Genomic DNA, 21,438 nt, shown 5'->3' with positions numbered 1-21,438 from the left:
CCATCTACTTGCCGGACCCTTACTTGGTGCCAGACCCGGTTTTGGACATGGGACACGGAAGTGAGTGAAACAGACAACCACCATTGCTCTCGTAGACCCCACATTCCAGTGGGGAGCGAGAAACAATAATAACACGCGTGAGTGAATATGTAACCATGTGGGAAACAAAGGTGCTACAGATACCAACAAAGGAGGGAAGGGGGATATGAAATCCTACAGGGCAGAGTTTAAATAGGGTGGTCAGAGGCAGCATCAGGGAGAAGGAGATGTTTGCATAAGGATTTAAAGACAGCGAGGGAGGCAGCATGGCGATGTCTAGGAAAACAGCATTCTAGGCAGAGAAGAGAGCCAGTGCAAGGGCCCTGGGGCAGCACCATGCCTGGCGTGTTGGAGGAAGAGGAAGGAGGCCCGTGGGGCTGAAGCAGAGTGGGCAAGGGGGAAAGAGGGAGGGAGGGAGGGCAGAGGGGGCGGGACAGGTTGTACAGGGTGTGGTGGGCCTCAGGGAGGACTTGGGCTTCTACCTGGGGTGGTGGGAGCCCTGGAGGGCTGTGGGCAGAGGGCAGGATGGGACTCAGGTGCTCACTGGTGTCCTCTGGTGGCCACTGTGGGGAGGACAGACTGGGGGGTGAGAGTGGGAGGGATCAGAGTGGGCATGACGGCACCTGTCCAGGGGACCCAACATGGGGCTGGACCAGCGTGGAGGCCCGAGACGTGGTTAGAAGCAGCCAGATTCTGGGTGTATGTTAAAGGTTAAGCCAGGATTTGCTGACAGCGTGTGCATGAGAGAGAGGGAGGAATCACGGATGACAACAAGATTTTTGAACCAAACCACTTGGAGGATGGGTGTTCTCTCCCTGAAGACTCCTTAGAGCCCATTGACTCCATGCGGTAGGGCTTAGCATTACTTCCGATTTACAAATGCAGAAACTGAAACTCAGAGAAGTAAAGCGAGTATCCCAAGGTCACACACAGCAAGAGTTGTCCTAGATGGGATTCAAACCCGGGCTGCCTCCAACCCTACGGCCTGCCTTATTTTGGGGACCAACGGTGTCTCTCCCTTCCAGAACTCCAGAACCTTCCCATTCTCCCTCACTTCTGTCTCCCATTGCCATGACAACGAAACCCAGTGCGTTAGTTTCCTCTGGCTGCTCTAACAAATGACCACAAACTTGGTGGCTTCAAACAACACGAGTCTATTGTTCTAGAGGTCAGAGGTCTGACATGAATCTCACGGGGCCAAAGTCAAGCTCCTTCCGGAGACTTCCAGGGGAGAATCTGCTTCCTGGCTTTTTCCAGCTTCGAGGAGGGTCTGCCCGCACTCGGGGACTGGCGGATGCCTCCCCCACCTGCAACGCCAGCGAAGCTCGGTCGAGTCCTTCTTACACTGAATCCTTTGAACACCGAAAGCTGTACTTTCCTCTTCACTGTTTAAGGACTCAGGAGGTCAGACCGGACCCGTGCAGTCGATCCAGAATAACCTCTCTGTCTCATCAGCCGGTTGGTTAGCGACCCTAATTCCTTCGGCAAATTTACTTTCCCCTTTGCCGTGTAACATGACAAGTTCGTGGGTTCAGAGGGATTTGGACGTGGGCATTTTGTGGGGGACACCCTCATTCTGCCCACCATATCCAGTGAGGTCACAAGGGCCTCTGTGACCTCATCATGCTCTGGTGCCCAAATTGACAAGGTGGCTCTCCCACATGGTTGCTGGGTTTTGAATCTGGGCGTCCTAACCCTCCAGCTGCATGGGAGCCCAACCCGAGGGGGCTCAGAAGCCCTGCTTGAGGGTCCAGACCCTGTTTAAGAGGGTCAAGGCCTTACTCACCAAAGCCCCACCTCCAAGCCCCCCCCCGCCCCCCTCCCGGAACCCGGGCTGTACACACGTGTATGGGTATGTGTTTGGGCACGTCGGTGAAAATGACCTGGAGCATCTCCCATCACAGCAGGTGAGTTTGGGAACTGTAGGTCTACCAGCACCCCCGCCCCCCACAGCCTGGCCGCTGGGCCACAAGGCCATGCCGCCTGCCCCCTCTGCATGACCCACTCCCCTCCGAGCGGACCTGCAGCCCCACCTTGAAGCAGTGGGGACCGGGGTGGGCCTTTCACCTGGAGGGCTTTCTGGAGATTCGAGGAAAGAGCTCCAACCTGGCTCATAGTGTGGGTGGGAGCTGGGTCTGCCCTGCAGGTGCTGGACACAGGAGAGCAGCTGATGGTCCCCGTGGATGTCCTCGAAGTGGATAGCGAGGGGGCCCTCTGGAAGTTTCTGCTCTCAGGAGCCATGGCAGGCGCGGTATCCCGCACTGGCACGGCCCCTCTGGACCGAGCCAAGGTGTACATGCAGGTGCGCGTAGAGTGCGGCGTGGGAGCCCTCGGCGTGGGGGTGGACGGAGGTGGAGAGGAGAGAGCGAGAGGGAGAGAGACGATGGAGGGCAGGTTGGGGGTGCGGGTGGGGCCGGGACGAGGGTTGGAGTCAGGAGAGAGAAGAGCGAGGGTAGAACGGGAGCCAATGTGGAGGCGGCACGCAGGTTGAACTGGGGGTAAGGGAATCGGGGATAGGGTCTTCGGATGGCCTTGAAGGCAAACTGGGCCTGGCGAGGAGAGGAAGATGAGGAGATGGGCCTCCGGGTGTGTGTGCTGCGTCGCAGAACTGTGGGGCTGGCCAGGGACAGAGTGGGGACGGGATGGGGTTGAGCTCCAAGCTGGGATGGAGGGGGAGATGAGGGCGGGGGGGAGGGTGCTCCTCACAGGGCCGGGGGCCTCCCTCCCCGCAGGTCTACTCCTCCAAGACTAACTTCATGAACCTGCTGGGGGGGCTCCGAAGCATGGTCCAGGAGGGGGGCTTCCGCTCCTTGTGGCGGGGCAATGGCATCAACGTCCTCAAGATTGCCCCCGAGTATGCCATCAAGTTCTCTGTCTTTGAACAGGTGGGCGGGGACAGCCTGCTTTCTCCAGCCCCACCCTTCGACCCACACCCGACTGACACCCCTCACAAGCCCAGATCCCTACCCAAGACACACCTGCACCCTCTGGCCCCAGACCCAGGGTGGGTTCCAGCTAGGAAGATGGTGAGCGGTTCTCTCCTGCTCCTCTCTCCTCCCCCAGTGTAAGAATTACTTCTGCGGAGTGCACGGGTCCCCACCCATTCAGGAACGGCTCCTTGCCGGCTCCCTAGCTGTGGCCACCTCCCAGACGCTCATCAACCCCATGGAGGTAAGAGAATACCTCGTGGAAGAAGAAACAAGGTGAAAACCAGCTGCCAGTGGCTACTTTTCCTCCTTCTTATCTCCCTCTTCCCCTCCTCCTCATCTTCTCCTTCCTAGGAGGTGTGTGTCAAACCCTTATTCCAGATGCTTCCCACATCTATTTACTGGACGGGTCCCCTCCTTTTCTCTTCAATGCCCCAAGATGCCACCTGTGTAATTTACTAAACTGTGTGTGTTTGGGTGTAATTTTGGCTTTCGTCTCCTTGCTCAGGAGGGTCTGTCCACACACTCATGTCTTTTTTCTTTCTTTGGGTGGGTGGGTGACAATTAAGATTTTATTTTTGTACAGCAGTTTTAGATTTACAGAAAAATTGAGCAGGAAGTACAGAGGTCCCTTATACCTCTCTCCACATGTACAAAGTTTCTGCTATTAACATCGCCCCCGGGGTGGTACATTTGTTGCAATCAATGAGCTGATATAGATACATTATTACTAAAGCCCTTAGTTGCCATTAGGTTTGCTCCTTGTATGTTCTATGAGTTTGTACAAATGTATAATGACATGTATCTGCCACTACAGGGTCATACAGAGTAGTTCCACTGCCCGAAAGATCCTCTGTGTTCCACTGACTCACCCCTTCCTGCTTCCCTCCTGAATCCCTGGAAACCACCAATCATTTTACTGCCGATATAGTTTTGCCTCCATTTCTTTATTTTATTAACTTAAGTGATCTCTACACCCAACGTGGGTCTTAAACTCACGACCCTGCGATCAAGAGTTGCGTGCTCCCCCCAAATGAGCCAGCCAGGCACCCCTGTAGTTTTATCTACTGTCTTTAATTTTTGAGGCTTGATCTTATGCTTTCTCACCACTGCCCCATCCTTTCTCTTCTTTATCAGGTCATTCCCGTTGGGTCTCCCATATAAACTTTAGGAGTAACTTGTCTAGTTCAGAAAACAAAGTCACCTATTGGTATTTTTTAGCAATGGAAAACATTTCCATTTGTTCACATCTCCTTTTATGTGCTTTAACGGTCTTTAAAAAAAAAATTTTTTTTTCCATATAATTCTTGCCCTTGACTAGTTAAATTTCCTCCAGGATATTTGTGTGCTGTTGCTACCTAACAAACTGCCACAGACTCAGTGGCCTCAAATGATACAGATTTATTATGTTTCTCTGTGGGTCATACCTGGGCCCTGGCTATTCGGGTCTTCTTCTTCTTTTTTTTTTTCCTAATGTTTTTATTTTTATTTTTGAGAGACACACACAGCACAAGTTGGGGAGGGGCAGAGACAGAGCCATCCAGGCGCCCAGCTAGTCGGGTTTTCTGCTCAGGGTCCCATCAGGCTGAAATCAAGGTGCTGGTTGGGCAACAATGAACCCATGAGAGGCCTGGGTCTTCGGACAAGATTGCTGGTCGTTGGCAGGACTCAGTTCTTGTTTCTTTCCTTTCCTTTTTCTTTTCTTTCTTTCTTTCCTTCTTTTTTTTTAGAGAGAGAGCTCGCAAGTGCACAAGTGGGGGAGGGGCAGAGAGAGAGAGAGACCTAGAATCTGAAGCAGGCTCCAGGCTCCGAGCTCTCAGCACAGAGCCCGACATGGGGCTCGAACTCATGAACTGTGAGATCATAAACTGAACCAAAGTCAGAGGCTTAACCAACTGAGGTACCCAGCACCCCGGCAGGATTCAGTTTCTTATGGTTGTAGGACTGAGGTCCTCAGCTCCCAGAGGCCACCCACTGTTCCCTGCCATGTGGTCCTCTCCACAGCAGCCTGCTTGTTTAAGACGAACTGAAGAGTGTCTGGGATGCTCCCAAATCTCTCCGATTTCTTCTGTCTCTGGCAGCAGACTCTTTTAAAAGGCTCGCCTGATTTGGTCAGGCCCACCCAGCACCATTTGTGTCATTTCACTTAAAGCCAACTGCTTAAGGACCTCCATTACATCTGCAAAATCCCTTCATTTTCATCATGTCATGTAACTTGTCAAGGGGAGTGATACCCAATCCTATTTACAAGTCTAGCACATTATCAAGGTCGGGGGGGGGTGCGGGGGGGGCATACACATCAGGGGGTGGGAACCTCTTGAGGACCACCTTAGAATCCTGCCTACTGCACTTGGTGTGCAATTGTGGAGTGGCCAGTATTTTGATGTCGGGGCATTTCATACAAATCCCAACGTCTGGCTCCTCTTGGAAAACTGGCAAATCTGGCCACCTGGGCTCTGCATTCCCATGGCATGATGTCTGGCTGCCGCTAGGGGTAAGCGGCCGCAGCCTCCACTCAGTCCACATCGCTTCCGTTAGCCTCCCGACCTCCGTCAGCACTTGAGCTTCTGAACCCTGGCTCAAGATCATACACGGGCCGAGGGGTCGGATGGCTCTGGGTTTGAAACTCAGCTCTGTGCACTTTTGAGCTTCAGCTTCTTCAGCTGTAGGATGGAGACAACAGCCGCTGCTGAGGGTCAATGAGCACATTCAGGTAAGCCACCTCCCTCCTCCCGCTCCCCAGGTGCTGAAGACGCGGCTGACCCTGCGCCGGACCGGCCAGTACAAGGGGCTGCTGGACTGTGCAAGGCAGATCCTGGAGCGGGAGGGCACCCGTGCCCTGTACCGCGGCTACCTGCCCAACATGCTTGGGATCATCCCCTATGCCTGCACCGACCTGGCCGTCTACGAGGTGTGGGTCCCCCACCCCGGGGCGGGGAGGGCCAGGAGTGGTATGAACCCAGGCCCGTCGTGAACGTCCTCCTGACTCCTTTCTTTTGCAGATGCTCAGGTGTTTCTGGCTGAAGTCAGGCAGGGACATGGAGAATCCTAGTGGCCTGGTCAGTTTGTCATCTGTGACGCTGTCCACGACCTGTGGCCAGATGGCCAGTTACCCGCTGACTCTGGTGCGCACCAGGATGCAGGCCCAAGGTCAGACTAGCGCCACTAGCCACTGGACATGCCCCTCCCCTCGGCCTTGACTCTGAACTTTCTCATCCCCTGAAACTGACTCCCAAACTCTCCACATCTGATCCTGGCCAACTTTGCTGACCTCTGAGCCCACCAAGACTCACCCCCAAATCTGATCCCGGCCCTGAAATTAACCTACAAACCACTAAAACGAACATTTTAGTTCACTTAGTTCAACTGACCCCCACAAATGTCCCCAAACACGACCCAGGCCCCCATACTGGCCTCCAGTCATAGTTTCCCCAAAATGTCCCCCAACTTCTTCAAAACAGACCCAGCTCTTATTGGCTCCAAAAGTCAAAATTCCTGAAGTTCCTAAATTTGCTAAATCTGACTCTTAGATGTCCCAATGTCATAGGAAGATGTCATAACCACTGCCCCCACTAACCTGGATACTCCCCAAATGTGGCTTCCCCAAATGGACGCCCAGCCCCTGAACCAATCCACAAACATCCAAACAGGTCCTCAGTTCACTACCCTAATCTTAAAAATATCCCCAAACTACCCCTTAGCACACTTGCCAAGTCTCCGGGAGATCTCAGAAGCTCCCTCCCAAATAAGCCTGAATGTTTTTCAGGCTGCTCCTAAAAACAAATCCTTAAAACTCCCACTCTCCCCAAACTGACCAATTTCCTCTAAAAGTCTTCCAGACTCCTTCCCAACTGACCCCCACACCTCTGGCCCTGGCTTCACCCACCCCGCAACATTCTAGCCCCCCAGGAGACTGGATCAACTCTAAGCTTTCCCCTGTTTCCACAGACACCGTGAAGGGATCAAACCCCACCATGTGTGGAATCTTCCGGCGGATCCTGGCCCAGCAGGGTTGGCCTGGGCTGTACCGAGGCATGACTCCCACCTTACTGAAGGTGTTGCCAGCAGGTGGCATCAGCTATGTGGTGTATGAGGCCATGAAGAAAACCCTGGGCGTATAGACAGTGTCTGGTCGACACACCCTGGGCAGAAATGGACAGGAGGGTCCAGTGTCCCCTGGCCCAAAGAGCCCTCCAGGCTGAGGCCCGAGGGGGGTGGGGCAGTTTTTGTCAGGAGAAGCAGTCTGGGGGCCTGGGTCAGAAGATTCTTGGGGACCCCTCCCCAGGGTGCAGGCTGGGACTAGTCTGGACTCCAATTTGGCCCATTATGGCTTGTCCTGGCTTCAGGGTGACATGGTGGACAAGGAGACTATCTGAAATAAAGACACGGTTTCTGCTGGATGGGTCTGGGAGACCTGGGTCCAAGAGAGGAGCTGGGTGTCTGGAATCTCTGGGTCTAGGAGGGGACTAGGAATCCTTGGTACCAGGAGATGAGTTGGGGACCTGGAATACCCTAGGTCTAAGAGGGAGCTGGTCGCTTCAGATATCTGGGTCCAAAAGTGGAAGCCAGGTACCTGGGATCCCGGGGGCCCGGAGTGGGGGCTGGATATCTTGGACCCCTTGTACCTGAATAGGAATTGTAAAGCTACCGGATACCTGGGTTCAGGAGAGAAATTGAGTACCTAGGACGGGTGCTTGTAGCTCAGATCCCAGACCTTATGTGAAGCGGGTGTGGGGTGTGGCATTAGGGTCCTAGGAGAGAACCAACGGCTCTAGACCCTTGCATTCTGGACGGGAACTGGTTTCACTGAATCCTGGAAGAGAAGTGGGGGCTCCAGAATCCTGGGTGTTGAAGTGAAGGGATACAGGGGATCCCTGGGTTCCCTCCTACTCTCGGGCCACCCCACCCCCGGAAGCACCGATCTCCAAGACCTCGAGCAGGCCATGTGTTCGGCCTACCCAGTCAGGCTCCAGGGGCGCTAACTCAGACGTCAGGCCCGAATTCCCGCAGCCGGTCGGCACTGCCCACGTCGACTGCCATTCACTCCCGCTACCGCCAATCGCCTCTCGTCGTCTGGGTGGCCGGCTCCGCCCCAATGCAGCTGCGCTTCCACTGGCTCCCACCAAAACTGGGCACCTTTACTGCCTTCACTGCCATTTGTCTGCAGCGGTGTCTGTCACCTTGCACCGCCCCCACCACCCAGCCATTGGCTTAGAAATCAAGGCTAGAAAAGGATTCTGGTTAACGGGGAAAGCAATCCTGTCCAAACCTAAGCTCGTCACCCAGGACTCGTCAGGAATTGGGTTAAATCGACTGCCAATCTTGACAAGAACCGCCTCCTGCGTGTACTCATTGGCTTGCGTGCACGATTATCTCACCTGGCGCCCGCCCAGCCTGTTGAAAGGGGCCTTTCGTCAGTCCCCTCCTTCCCGTCCACTTGACTCTCTGGAGCCGTCAATCCGGCTCTGAAGTCGCCCCGTAGTTCTGGAACTCCCGCTTCATTGGGCCTCCTGCCCTTTCGGGTCTCCTCGATTTGCCCGCCCAGGACCGGCAGCCGGCAGCCCACTGCCTACGAGAGCTGTCGGTCACGCGGCGCCTCCCGCCCACTGCCTCTCGCGGCACTCCGATTGGCCGCTCGCCTCCGGAGCCCGCGATTGGTGTCCCAGGAGCGGCGGCCGCCTCCCATTGGCCTGGCTGCGCCGTCCGTCACGCCGGCGGCGGGAGGGGGCGTCCCTCTCCCCCCTCGTCGTCTTCCCAGCCGCTGGGTTCCCAGAGTGCTCCGCGGCCGTGTGGAGCGAGGCCTTGTTCCCGCGTTGAGCCGCCGCCGCCGCCGCCTCCTCCTCAGCTTCAGCCTCCGCGCCAGGCCCGGCCCCGCCGCGCCATGTCGGACTACAGCACAGGAGGACCCCCGCCCGGGCCGCCGCCGCCCGCCGGCGGCGGCGGGGGAGCCGGGGGAGCGGGAGGCGCCGGGGGAGGCCCTCCGCCGGGCCCGCCGGGCGCGGGGGACCGGGGCGGCGGCGGCCCCGGCGGCGGCGGCCCGGGCGGGGGTTCGGCCGGGGGTCCCTCCCAGCCGCCCGGCGGGGGAGGCCCGGGGATCCGCAAGGACGCCTTCGCCGACGCCGTGCAGCGGGCCCGCCAGGTGAGGAGGCCGCGGGCCTGAGGGGCGCGCGCGGGCGGGGGAGGGGGCGGGGTCACGCGCGCGCGCGCGGGGTCGCGGGTGGGGGGGGGCGCGAGGCCGCCGCGGGGTCACGTGGGGCGGTAGGCGGGGGCCAGGGCCGCTCGGGGTGTCTCCAGTGGCCCCCAGCGGGTGACCCCCTGCAGGGGCATGGGGCGTCCGGGGGGTCGCCAGGAGTGGCCCCTGCATGTTCAAGGGGCTCCGGAAAGCGGGGACTCACTTGGGGAGCCCTTCTCTTAGGACACCCGAGGGCGTGCTCCCCTCTCCTGGAAGCAAAGTGTCCACCTTCCCCGGGGGACGGTCTTGGCGTTGCCCTCATCTCGCCATCAGGGTAGAGGGCCCCGTTTGCCCCCAGCCCAGTCGCATTTTTGTCTGCTCCCCGGGCAGAAGGGACTTCGAGAGGAAAACAGCTCTTCCTCTTCAGCCTGGAAAGTGGAAGAGGGACCCTTCTGCTATCAGAGCGGCCGAGCACTTAGGCGAAATGGGGAGGGTAGGCATAGGGGCTGGCTCTTTTTGATGCTTCCGGTGCCTTGAAAGCGTGGTCTGCCTCTTTTGGAAAGGGGGGAGGGTCCCACCTCTGTGTTTTGAGGCGTGATGGTAACGTGGAGGTGTCACATGCTGGTGTGACTGACCTCCCCGGCTCCATTTGCGGCCTCCCCACGTCCTGGAGGGAAGGAGGCCTGTAGAATGGGAGAACTTTGCCGCCCTCCCGGGAAGCCGACCAGCGGGGGGCCGACTGAGTGCATTCCCGCAAGAGTGCTTTCCCTGGGTTGTTCAGTGCCTCCAGGGCAGAGTGGGAGGTCCCGTTAGGTGAACGCCCTGTTCCCCGCCCAGTGTGGTCTGTGGCTTTCTCACCTATGAGATGGGACAGGTAGGGTTCTAATGTGCACTTAATCTGGACGCCCACCCAAGTGCTTTAACTGAGAAGCAGTTACAACGGGGAGAGTTAATAGGAAAAAGTCTTCATCCTAAGAGCTTTGGCCCCCAAGTGTTTAAAAAAAAAAAAAATGGGGAGAGGTGGAAGATAGATCCTCAGCTTAGCTCATGGTTTGTGTTTCTTTGGAAAACTTGTGATAATCCCACAAACGGACTCTGGTTTTAAATTTGTTGGACCAGGCTTGTTTGAAGTTGTTCTTCACGTGTCTAAAATGTAACATGTGTGCCCCAAGAGGGTCTTTTGTTTTGGTGGAACGAAGGTTTCAGATGCCTTTAAGCAAAAACGTCCTTACAGTTTGTTCAACAGATACAAAGATTTTGAGGGTGAGGGAGATAAAGGAAAGTTGTGCTCTTTAACATCTCAGAAGAGTGGGGCTACAGTCACACGTTCTGGTTCCCTGGTTCCCTCGTGGAGGCAACCTGGGGACTCTCTCGAGAGCAGATCAGTGTGGCTTGCCCGTCGGATCACGAGCAGCGTAGGTACAAATCTCATCCAGAAAGGGAGTTTTGAAATTCCTGGATGACTCTCGAACGCTGAGTCCTTGGGTAGGTTCCGAGAAGTTGAGCCGAGCACCAGGGAAGGTTGGGTTTTGGTGGTAATCTTGTGTGCTTACAATTTTGTTTCTAGATCGCAGCCAAAATTGGAGGCGACGCTGCTACCACAGTGAATAACAGCACTCCTGATTTTGGTTTTGGGGGCCAAAAGAGGCAGTTAGAAGATGGAGGTAACTGTAACTACCTGCTGGGAGGAAGGCCTGGGGGTGGCCTTTGTTTGGCTCAGAGTCAGGGGGAAGCCCACTGCCATTTGGTCTTTTAAAACCTCAGCCGTCCCAGCTTTGTTCGTTCTTTTTGTTCGGGCTGCCTTTCTGGGGTATCAGGTGGCTGAGAGGAGCAGATTGTGACTAGGTCCAAGTTGTAAGTTCTCAAGATTGTTCCTCCCCTTCTGGTAGGCTTGGGAAGTGCTCACGGTTTTATCGAGGCCCCACAGAAGTGCAGTGTGGCTGGCCCTAGGGCATGCAGCACTGCCCACGGCAGCCAAAGTGATCAGTGTGGGGATCAACCCAAACCGGACTTTCACCCCAGCCCTCCTTGCCCCTGGACTCGAGTGTTGCCGTCCTTGTTCCCATTCGGAAGGACTGTTTCACCCTTAGTGCTGGTGGTGGGACTGATGGAAGTCTGTCCCTCTTCTGGGGTTGGTCCCTGCTACTCTCCTGTCTGGGCTCTGGGGGTGGGGGTGGGGGAGGGGGGGTTGTTTGCCAGGCCGTGTGGCACCAGCATCAGATTTGAGGCAGCTGTGGGTGGGTGGGTGCAGCATCTGACATCCTCTCTCTTTCACAGACCAACCGGAGAGCAAGAAACTGGCTTCCCAGGGAGACTGTAAGTCCATTGGATGATGCAGGCAGAGGGCAGTGTCAGGGTCTTAAGAGATTTTTAGGAGTCGGGAGCTGGAAGCTCTAGGCAGAGGGCATCTGTCCTTTGTGGAGGCTCTGGGTATTCATCATCTGGGGTCCATGAGCTCTAGGGATCCCAGAGCCCCCAGAGATTGAGGCAGGGACAGTCAGTGGGTGTGCTGATGTGAGGTGGGCTTATCACACTTGAGCGCTCAGGAAGGCTCAGAAGCACTCTAGTAAGTTCCAGCCACTCCTCACGCAGGCAGGAGTGCCGGGGGGCCAGCAGTGTTCAGGGTCCCAAGGAGGAGCCAGGCCAATCTTTGCTTTGGGTTTTCTCTCTGCAGCCATCAGTTCTCAACTTGGACCCATCCATCCTCCCCCCAGGTAAGTCACGATTTGGAGAACGCTTGTTTCCTCGTCTGTCAGCTGTCTTCTGGCCTTCCTTGCTGATGTGGGGAGAGCTGTGTCGGGGGGTACACCGTTTTACGGCCTCGTCCCCACTGCTACTTGGCCAGAGAGAGGCCCAGGAGGCAGAGGAGCAGCATTTGCTCCTATGTTGGTCTGTGTGTAGGGCCTAGGGAGGGGAGGGGAGCATGTGGCCATGATGAAGGAGGGGGTGGTCTCTGTGCACTGTGGTGAGACCCTCAGCAGACAGCCATCTTCCCAGAAGGGCGGGGGGCTGGCCGTGGGTTTCTTGTCCGCCTTCTGCAAATGTTTGAGCCCTGAGAGCTGATGGGGCTTGGGGTTCTTAACTTTTTTGCCCCCCAGAACGAGTCCAGTGGATCTGACATAGAATTGTTCGTGAAGGACCACGTTGTTTCACTTTTTAATTACGTAAAATATAGTAAGGGCTTACTAGAGAAAGGACGTGAAAAAGATACAGATCTTTTTTCTTTTGAGTCTAGAGACTCAAAATTCTGTATCGGAATTCTGTAAATGGTCTGAGTGTTTGCTCTTGTCCCGAATCAGTGGAACAGCACTAGTTCAGGGGTCACGCTGACCTCAACCAAGCCTCTCACGGTCCGAATGGGGAAGATGAGTCCTCGAGAGGTTGAGTGGCTTGCTGTGGGGAGAGGGGGTCCTGTACTCTCTTAGGGTTCTGCTTAGGCCCGCCCTTGGTGGGAAGCAGGGCCAGAGGCTGGAAGCACCAAGGACCCTGCAGGTTAGGAGCTGTGGCCTAGGAACAGGTTAGGAGCTCTGGCTTCCAGCGGCCTTTTCTGCTGGAGACTCTCCCGTCTCTTCCATTCCCCTCCCCCTGTCTTCTTTCCCACTTGAGACTGATTGTTACCATCTGTCTTTGCAGGACTTCAATGACAGAAGAGTACAGGGTCCCAGATGGCATGGTGGGACTAAGTGAGTGGGTCACTGTGGGATGCCCATCACGCCCTGTCAGGGACCGCGCCCTGGGAGCCCCTGTTGGCCCAGAGCCTTTGGTCTGAGCAGGCCTCCTGTGGTCCGCTCCGCTCTCACCTGTCCACTCTGGGCAGGGAGGATGGTGGAACTCTCTGGGGAGGGGAGGCCAGGAACCCCTGCCACAGTCTTCTCAGCGCTAGGGTACCCTTACCAATCCTTTCTATTTTTTCCTTTTTCTCCACCTAGTCATTGGCAGAGGAGGTGAACAGATTAACAAAATCCAGCAGGATTCAGGCTGCAAAGTCCAGATCTCTCCAGGTAGGAGAGCCAGACTTGTGTCACGACGGGCATGGGGGGTTGGGCTGGACTCCGACAGGACAGAAGTGAAATGGGTTGGTGTTCACCGAGTGCTTTCTGTGTGCCGGGCTCAGAGCAGGGTCTCCACTCGTACAGCACAGTGCCCTGCGGTGTGGCTGCAACTTTGGTTTCTTCCATTGTACGCTTGCAGGGGGAGGGCTGAGGTGGAGAGTCGAAAATTGAATATAGGAAGTCTTGTTCTAGGGGCGTCTGGGTGGCTCCGTTGATAAAGCGTCTGACTCTTGATCTTAGCTCAGGTCTTGATCTCAGGGTCGGGAGTACAAGCCCCGCATTGGGCTCCATGCTGGGTTTGGAGCCTACTTTAAAAAAAAAAAAAAAGTCTTGATTTAGATCCTGCTCTAAGCGATTAGTTAAGTCACCATCTGAACTAAGCACCTGGTGGAAAATCAGTGAGAACGTGTGAAGCAGGGAGGTGCATTCAAGGGAATGACTTTGAGGCCAGGCCTAGATTTGAAGGCCAGGCAAGGACTGCTGTGCAGGGGTGTCTGAGGACTTGCTCTAACGTAGTGGCCTTCATAGGCCGTGGAGAGTGCATGTGTGGTCCTCAACGGTGGCAGAAGTGGCCTAGGTTCAGGACACCTCCTTCCATCTCGTCTTTGTCCCTGAAAGATCTGTCGCCTTTCCTGGACTGTGAGCTTCCTGACCTTGGTCTTGCATAGAGCAGCCTCCCGGGTGTTTGGCAAGGTAGTGGTTTGTCAGGCCACTGAATGGTGGCAGAAGTGGCCACTGGTAGTGCAACTTTCGTCATCTCCATAGAAAGCCTTTCTCCGGTGTCCACAGACTCAGAAAGGCATTGACCCTGTCTCTTTTCTCCAGACAGCGGTGGCCTACCAGAGCGCAGCGTATCCTTGACAGGAGCCCCGGAGTCTGTCCAGTAAGTCCCTTGCTGGGCCCTTGTGATGAGGGGAGCAAGCAGAAGGTCTCTCCATCCTTTGGAAAGTTGGGGGCGTCGCCCTCGCCAGGGACTGTACTGATTTTCGATTCCCCTGACTCCGAAGATCTGGGAAAACAACCCGAATGGCCCCAGCCCTAGCCCTGGGGATGGACCCTCTTCCTCGTCGTCATTTGCCAGACACGCGTGTCGGACTCACCTTCTTCCCTTTGAGCTGGACGGGGCTGTCAGGCCAGTACTCTCTCAGGTGTCTCAGTCCCAGTCTTCTCCTTCCCAGGAAAGCAAAGATGATGCTGGATGACATCGTCTCTCGGGGTCGTGGGGGCCCCCCAGGACAGTTCCACGACAATGCCAACGGGGGCCAGAACGGCACTGTACAGGAGATCATGATCCCCGCAGGGAAGGCTGGCCTGGTCATCGGCAAAGGTGGCGAGACCATTAAGCAGCTGCAGGTGAGGGCTGGGACGGAAGCTCCTCCTGTCCCAGGAAAGTCTCCTTCCTGCATCTGCGTGTGCATACCCCACCGGCTGCTTTGCCAGAGCCTCTTACCCTTGTGGTCATATCTGCCCCACCCACGTGCACTAGCCCCAGAAAGTCCTTTGAAAGCCCAGCACTGACTATCCACATTGGTTGTGAAGGAACGAGCTGGAGTGAAGATGATTTTAATTCAAGATGGCTCCCAGAACACGAACGTGGACAAGCCTCTTCGCATCATTGGGGATCCTTACAAAGTGCAGGTGAGAACCCCGGGGTGTTGGGGCACCTGGAGAAGTGAGTGACAGATGGGGCTCGGGATTTGATTGAAAGGGGAAGCAGTATTCGAGAGCGCTCTCATGCTGAGCTGTCCCTCCCAGTGCTGGACACAAGTAAGAGGACTAAACTCTGATCTTTCATTTTCCTATCTGGAAAATGGGGGTTGCTGGCCATCCTTCCTCCTCCCTCTCTCGGGACGGCAGGGCAGGAGCTCAGCGGGGCGCTGATGGGCTCAGCCTCGACCCATGGGCCCTTGGGTGGTGGGACGCCGGGGGAGTGGTGTTGGAGTAGAGCGTGCCCTGTGTGTTTGCAGCAAGCCTGCGAGATGGTGATGGACATCCTCCGGGAGCGTGACCAGGGTGGCTTTGGGGACCGGAACGAGTACGGATCCCGGATTGGCGGGGGCATTGACGTGAGTGCGGGCCTACCCCGATGATGGAGGGCCATGGGCTGGGTGTGGTGGGTGGAGGGCGCCACAGCTGCGGGGACAGGACCCAGCTGGACCCTCCTCTACCCCTCCCTCAGGTGCCGGTGCCCAGGCATTCTGTCGGGGTGGTTATTGGCCGGAGCGGAGAGATGATCAAGAAGATCCAGAATGATGCTGGTGTGCGGATACAGTTTAAGCAAGGTCAGGGGCTTCGCCGAGTAGATGAGCTGGCTGGAGGGCGACTGTGTCCACCAGCTGTGTCCTAGGGAGTCTTCCGAGAGTCCGCTGAGATGCCTTGGCACCGCGGTGTGAACCTTGTTGAGTTTGGGACCTCCTTGTGGTGCCTCCTTCGCCACAGCGGAAGAGGGCACAGCCATGTGAGACAGTTGCTGAGGGGCACACTTCCCAACACACTTCCCAAGTCCAAAGGCGATGTCTTCTGTCACCAGATCTGTCCCTTTTCCTCTTCCCTACCACGTAGCCCATCCTGACTGGGGGCGGCCTGGACCAGATCAGATCACTGCCCCAGCTCAGTCTCCCAAGTGGCAGGCCTGTGGGGAGGAAGGATTGCTCTGTTGCCTTTCAGAGGTCTGTTGTCCTTTTTAGCTCAGTAAAAGGTACCTATTAGTCCCGGGGTGCCCCAAACAGGAAGAAGCCTCGGCTGCCACCCTGTCCTAAGTGGTCGGTTTTCTCATCTGGAAATGTGGGCCCACCGGCATCTCCCGCCCGCTCCTCAATACTTGGGAGTGTGGTGAGCGGCAGTTTGAGCCCGAGATATTTCTGACACCTGGCTTGGCACGATGTCTATCTCGCAGAGGCGGTGTTATGGGGGCTTGGTGTTGTGCTTTTCCTTAAAATCCATCTCTGTTCTGTGGGTGCCGGCTTCAGATGATGGGACAGGTCCCGAGAAGATAGCTCACATAATGGGGCCCCCAGACCGGTGTGAGCACGCAGCACGGATCATCAATGATCTCCTCCAGAGCCTCAGGGTAGGTGGCACCGGGGTGTGCGGCCAGCAGCTGGTGGGTGCAGCGGGGGGCTGGCCCGGCCCCACCAGAGGAGTCCAGGGGCCAGGCTGGCTTTCTGTGTTCACTCCCTCTCCTCCCTGTCTTGCAGAGTGGACCCCCAGGCCCTCCAGGGGGTCCTGGCATGCCCCCGGGGGGCCGGGGGCGAGGAAGGGGCCAAGGCAACTGGGGCCCCCCTGGTGGAGAGATGACCTTCTCCATCCCCACTCACAAGTGTGGGCTGGTCATCGGCCGAGGTGAGTAGGCCCCACCTGCGCCCCACATGCACTCCACTCCTCTCCTGCCCTCTCCTGCCTGCCCTTCACTGCCTGTGGCTCCCACAGGTGGCGAAAATGTGAAAGCCATAAACCAGCAGACAGGCGCCTTTGTGGAGATCTCCCGGCAGCTGCCGCCCAACGGGGACCCCAATTTCAAATTGTTCATAATCCGGGGCTCACCCCAACAGATTGACCACGCCAAGCAGCTCATTGAGGAAAAGATTGAGGTGGGCTCGGGAGGGGTTCTTAGAGCCTGGACCCGGCTCCTGTTTCTCAACCGCCCCCCCTTCCTTCCACTGACCATCTGCTCCTCCTTCCTCCAGGGCCCCCTCTGCCCAGTTGGACCAGGCCCAGGGGGACCAGGCCCTGCTGGCCCCATGGGGCCCTTCAACCCCGGGCCTTTCAACCAGGGGCCACCTGGGGCTCCCCCGCAGTGAGTATTGGTCTCCGTCTCCTGGGATTTGGGGCTCAGGGGCTGCTGTGCTGGCAGGAAGAGCCACGGGCCCCATTTTCACTCACATCAAGATGTGCTAATAGTCTCGGCCCTAGGCAAGGCCCAGCCCAGCCTCCTGTTCCATAGACAGCACAGATGTTGACCGTAGTCTCCCACCTAATGGGCAAACTCATGGAGGTTGTATTTGGGGGACTTTCACATCCCAGAGCAGCACAGTGTGTCTCTTTTGGCATTGATCGTCTCGTCTTTTCCTGGGCGAGGAGCCTGTGGCCGGCCGGGCCTGGGCCCCTTTCCTGCCAGCCGGGCCTGCCCCCGTGGAGCGACAGTCCCGGCTCACCCGTCGCCCCTTCTCTGTCCTGCAGTGCGGGGGGGCCGCCTCCTCACCAGTACCCACCCCAGGGCTGGGGCAATACCTACCCCCAGTGGCAGCCACCTGCTCCTCACGACCCAAGTAAGTAGGCTGCCCAGATGCGGGGCAGGGCAGGGCGTGGCTGCCCAGGTGGGGAGGGCAGGGCTGGCCTCCCGCACCGCCCCTCAGCCCACCCCGCCCTCCCACAGATAAAGCTGCAGCCGCCGCAGACCCCAATGCCGCCTGGGCCGCCTACTACTCACACTACTACCAGCAGCCCCCAGGCCCCGTGCCCGGCCCTGCGCCAGCCCCCGCGGCCCCACCTGCCCAGGGCGAGCCCCCTCAGCCCCCACCCGCTGGCCAGTCGGACTACACTAAGGCCTGGGAAGAGTATTACAAGAAGATCGGTGAGTGTGCGGGCGGCCTCGGGGGCTCAGGCCGGAGGCTGGTGAGAGGCAGCCAGGTCCCGGTGCCGTCCGTCCTCTGACCTCCCGCCGCCTCCCTCCTGCAGGCCAGCAGCCCCAGCAGCCCGGAGCACCGCCACAACAGGACTACACGAAGGCCTGGGAGGAGTACTACAAGAAGCAGGGTGAGCTGCCGGGGGCTCTGGGGGCGGGGCAGCGCTGGGTCCAGGCCCTCCAGCTCCCGGCCTCACTCGCTCACCCTCTGCTTGCCCGCAGCTCAAGTGGCCACCGGAGGGGGTCCGGGAGCGCCCCCAGGCTCCCAGCCAGACTACAGTGCCGCCTGGGCTGAATATTACAGACAGCAGGCCGCTTACTACGGACAGACTCCAGGTCCCGGCGGCCCCCAGCCTCCACCCACACAGCAGGGACAGCAGCAGGCAAGTGGGAATTGCCACCCTCCTCCTCCTCCTTTTTCCTTCCAACCCCCGGCCACCGTCCATCCTGCCTTAGTGGGTAGCGCCGGAAATCCCTTCCCCTGCGGGGTGTGTCCTTGATGCCTGCAGCGGGGGCCGTGTGGCCAGAGGTCTCCGGGAGTCCCCACGAGCTGGGGAAGTGTGCGCTGGGTCCAGAGGTTAAACGAAGAGGCCTCCCTGCGCCGGCCCGCTTGTTCCTGTGTCACGCTGTCGCGATGCTGGGGGAGAGCGCGAAACCAATACAAGGTGGAACTGTTGAACTGGTGGGTAGTCCTGGGGGTGGGGGGGCAGGCCAGCGGCACAGACGTCGGTCGCCATCCTGGCTGCTCACTCGCTCACTCAAAATCTGGCCACTCGGGAAGAAAACGGATGTGTTTTCCCCTCTCCGCGTTACTTTTTTGGGTTTTGTTCCTGGCATTCTTTTATTTTTAACCCCACGGTCTTTCCCCCGTGTCCAAGTGACTGTGTGTTGCAGGCGGCCCCCGCGCGGGTCAGCCCTGGCTCTGCTGGGACTCGGGGAGCTTGCCAAGGGGGCCGGCCCCAGGGCGCCCCCCCCACCCCCCCCCCCCGCACCCCCTTCTCCACCCCCTTCCCCGGGCTCTGCCTCCTCCGCTCTCGCGCCTGCCTCTGTGTCCCGGTTTTGTCTGTGAAGTGGGCATGACGATCGCCGCCACCTTCCAACCTACCTCACAGGGGTGTTGTGGGGACACCGTGATCTCTGACATTGTCATGTTGTGATGCGCCGGAGCACCTGCCTTCCTGAGGACAGAGGGCCCCCCTCCCCCCTCCCAAACCCCAAGCGCGCTTCTCTCCCCACCCCCCCCCCCCCCCGCCCTGCTCTGTCTCTGCGGCCCCCCCACCCCGCTTCTCTCCTCCTGGTCTTTACGTCACTCTTCCTCCTCCTCCTCCTCCTCCTCCTCCTCCTCCTCCTCCTCCTCCTCCTCCATCAAGGAGCCAGTCTGACTTCGGCCGAGTTCCCCGGAGCACTTGCCTAGACAGTTACAGCTCGCCACAGGTTCAGGGGAGGGGCTTCCTGGCCCCCTCCTCGCCACCGTCCCCCCAGTCTCCCGCCCCTTCCTCCCCTCCCCGTAGTGACCGATTCCTATCTCTTCCCTCTCCGCAGGCTCAATGAATCGAATGAATGTGAACTTCTTCATCTGTGAAAATCTTTTATTATTTTTTTTCCATTTTGTTCTGTTTGGGGGCTTTTTTGTGTTCTTTTTTTTTTTTTTTTCCCTCGTTTGTTTGGCGAGAGAGCGATGGCTGCCGTGGGGGGTGCTGGGGGCGCCCTCGCTGTGAGTGGCTTGGAGGTCATGCCCTGGGCGATGCTGGGCTCTCACTCTCTCGCTCATTCTGTGTGTCTCATGCTTTTTTTCTTTCAAAATTGGGATCTTTCATGTTGAGCCAGCCATAGAAGATAGAATTAAATCTCTGCCAAAAAAAAAAAAAAAAATTTAAATATAAAAAACACAAAAAGCAAACAAAACCTATAAAATTATATATATATATATAAAAATCTCTATCCCTTCCTGAAACTGCCTCTTTCAGGGGAAAGCAATTCATTTTCTTCCTACCACCCTTGGCCCTCTTCGTGTTTTTAAAATAAACTTTTAAAAAGGAAAAAAAGTCACTCTTGCTATTTCTTTTTTTTAGTTAGAGTTGGAACATTCCTTGGACCAGGTGTTGCTATTTCAGGACCCCCCCTTCTCCCCCCTCAGTCGAGCCCCTCGGCCTCTGCTCCTCCTCTTTTCTCCCGCCTCGCTCGGCTCCCCTGCAGCCCCTCCCGCCGCCCCCTTCCCCCCCCCCCTCCCGGGACTGGTCTTGTGTTTCAACTGTTCAAGAGGACATTGAAACTGAAAACAAATTGAGAACAAAACAAAAAATTGTATGGCAGTTTTTACTTTTTATCGCTCGTTTTTAACTTCACAAATAAATGATAACAAAACCTCCCCGTGTCTGCTGGGTGCCGTCTCTTTCTCTCCTCTCTCCCCCTGTAGAGTTTTGAAGCAGATGTTTGTTCGTTCTTTATAGATGTTGTAAAAGCCTGATAATGGTGATTGGAAATTACAAGCTTTGTGTTGTGTTTTTTCTTTCTTTCTTTCTTTCTTTCTTTTTTTTTTTTTTTAAGAAAAAGAATTATAAGAAAAAAATAGTTTTCTGCAGGCGCATTGTGCTTTCCTAACCCCCTCCCCTTTTTTTGGTTAAATAAAGTGCTTTTTGTCTAAAAACTGCGTGCTGGCCGCAGTTGTGTTTGTAGAGGAAACAAGTTGAAGAGGAACAGGGGTTGGCCTCTAAGAGTGGGGTGTGGGCCCCCCGAAGACTGCCCTTCTTGGGTTGCCTTGCAGAAAGGGCAATAGCAGGTTGAGCCCCAGTTCCCTCTGGGAACATGGGGAGCAAGGCACCCGGGAGGGTCCCTGGGGACAGGCGTTTCCATGGATGCAGCCCGCCAGCACAGCGAACCCATGGCTGTGCCTCTCGGGAGTCCCACCCGCCTTGATGCGCACCTGGCTGGGTCCTAGTCTGTCGGCGTCCCCCCAGGTGGAAACCTGGCCTGTGAAGGGAAATGGCACAAGTTCCAGTGCTTGGTGTGCGGCCGTGGCCTCCCAAGGATGAGGACGGGAGATGGGAGAGTGAGCTGAGGGGCCATCTGAGCTGTCTGGCCCAGGGGTAACCATCTTGAGACCTACTAGATGGCCGTAGGATTCCTTTTGGGTGTGTAGTTGGATGCTAACACAGATCCGGTTTCCCATTCAGGATCCAGAGGCCTGGGCCCACAGGCCCCAAGGGCAGCGCCACTGGAGCCCTCAACAGCTCGCAGCCCCCCCAAGGCCTCATCCAGATTTGTTAGGAACCTACCCCTGTGGGTGGTGGCCCCCAGTCAGCCCACCCTTGTGCTGCCTTGGCCCAGAAAGGGGCTGTCAGTCTGGGGTCTCCTGGGGAGTCAGCTTGGGTTAAAGCCTGGCCTCCTGTCACCAGGTCTCTTCCCTCACAGGCCCTGCACCCCTTCTGAGCCCTGTGTGGGCTCTGGGATGAGGGGAGAGGCAGAGCCCCCAGCCCCTCCCGTCACTGCAGCCTTTCAATGACAGAGCGGCACCGGGCAAAATGTCTTCTCGAGCAGCTTCTGCCAAGATCTAGAAGAGGGGGAGCAAGAGGTCAGTTCTGAGTAGCAGCAGGGATCCTGTCCTCCAGCCCTCCACTGAGGCGG

General features: G+C 57.1%; 2 protein-coding genes across 5 annotated transcripts; both read left to right on the top strand.

Moving 5' to 3' along the window:
• Positions 1 to 508: 508 nt before the first annotated feature.
• On the top strand, positions 509 to 7,364 carry SLC25A41 (solute carrier family 25 member 41). Of its 2 annotated transcripts, none has more exons than XM_007075135.3 (7): positions 509 to 1,946; positions 2,186 to 2,341; positions 2,772 to 2,924; positions 3,103 to 3,210; positions 5,710 to 5,877; positions 5,969 to 6,116; positions 6,915 to 7,364. In XM_007075135.3, the coding sequence occupies exons 1-7, from the start codon at positions 1,746 to 1,748 to the stop codon at positions 7,085 to 7,087; spliced, it is 1,107 nt and encodes a 368-aa protein (XP_007075197.1). In that variant the 5' UTR covers positions 509 to 1,745; the 3' UTR covers positions 7,088 to 7,364. The 2 variants fall into 2 exon arrangements, with proteins under 2 accessions (XP_007075197.1, XP_042833879.1); XM_042977945.1 differs by having other exon boundaries at positions 1,925 to 1,946; positions 2,157 to 2,341.
• Positions 7,365 to 8,748: 1,384 nt separating this feature from the next.
• LOC102969804 (KH-type splicing regulatory protein) lies at positions 8,749 to 20,007 on the top strand. Of its 3 annotated transcripts, XM_042977939.1 has the most exons (20): positions 9,397 to 9,631; positions 10,706 to 10,802; positions 11,416 to 11,454; positions 11,813 to 11,852; positions 12,772 to 12,821; positions 13,068 to 13,139; positions 14,016 to 14,073; positions 14,369 to 14,543; positions 14,730 to 14,828; positions 15,158 to 15,256; positions 15,370 to 15,472; positions 16,160 to 16,260; positions 16,388 to 16,532; positions 16,620 to 16,780; positions 16,877 to 16,986; positions 17,370 to 17,458; positions 17,566 to 17,763; positions 17,868 to 17,945; positions 18,037 to 18,197; positions 19,357 to 20,007. In XM_042977939.1, the coding sequence occupies exons 1-20, from the start codon at positions 9,623 to 9,625 to the stop codon at positions 19,363 to 19,365; spliced, it is 1,893 nt and encodes a 630-aa protein (XP_042833873.1). In that variant the 5' UTR covers positions 9,397 to 9,622; the 3' UTR covers positions 19,366 to 20,007. The 3 variants fall into 3 exon arrangements, with proteins under 3 accessions (XP_042833872.1, XP_042833873.1, XP_042833871.1); XM_042977938.1 differs by lacking the exons at positions 9,397 to 9,631; positions 19,357 to 20,007 and adding an exon at positions 8,749 to 9,105 and having other exon boundaries at positions 18,037 to 18,806; XM_042977937.1 differs by lacking the exon at positions 19,357 to 20,007 and having other exon boundaries at positions 9,398 to 9,631; positions 18,037 to 18,806.
• The last annotated feature ends 1,431 nt before the right edge of the window (positions 20,008 to 21,438 follow it).

Source organism: Panthera tigris, chromosome A2, assembly GCF_018350195.1.
Source record: "Panthera tigris isolate Pti1 chromosome A2, P.tigris_Pti1_mat1.1, whole genome shotgun sequence".
In the NCBI taxonomy this organism is placed as follows: domain Eukaryota; kingdom Metazoa; phylum Chordata; class Mammalia; order Carnivora; family Felidae; genus Panthera; species Panthera tigris.
This window is presented reverse-complemented; position numbering and strand designations above follow the sequence as displayed.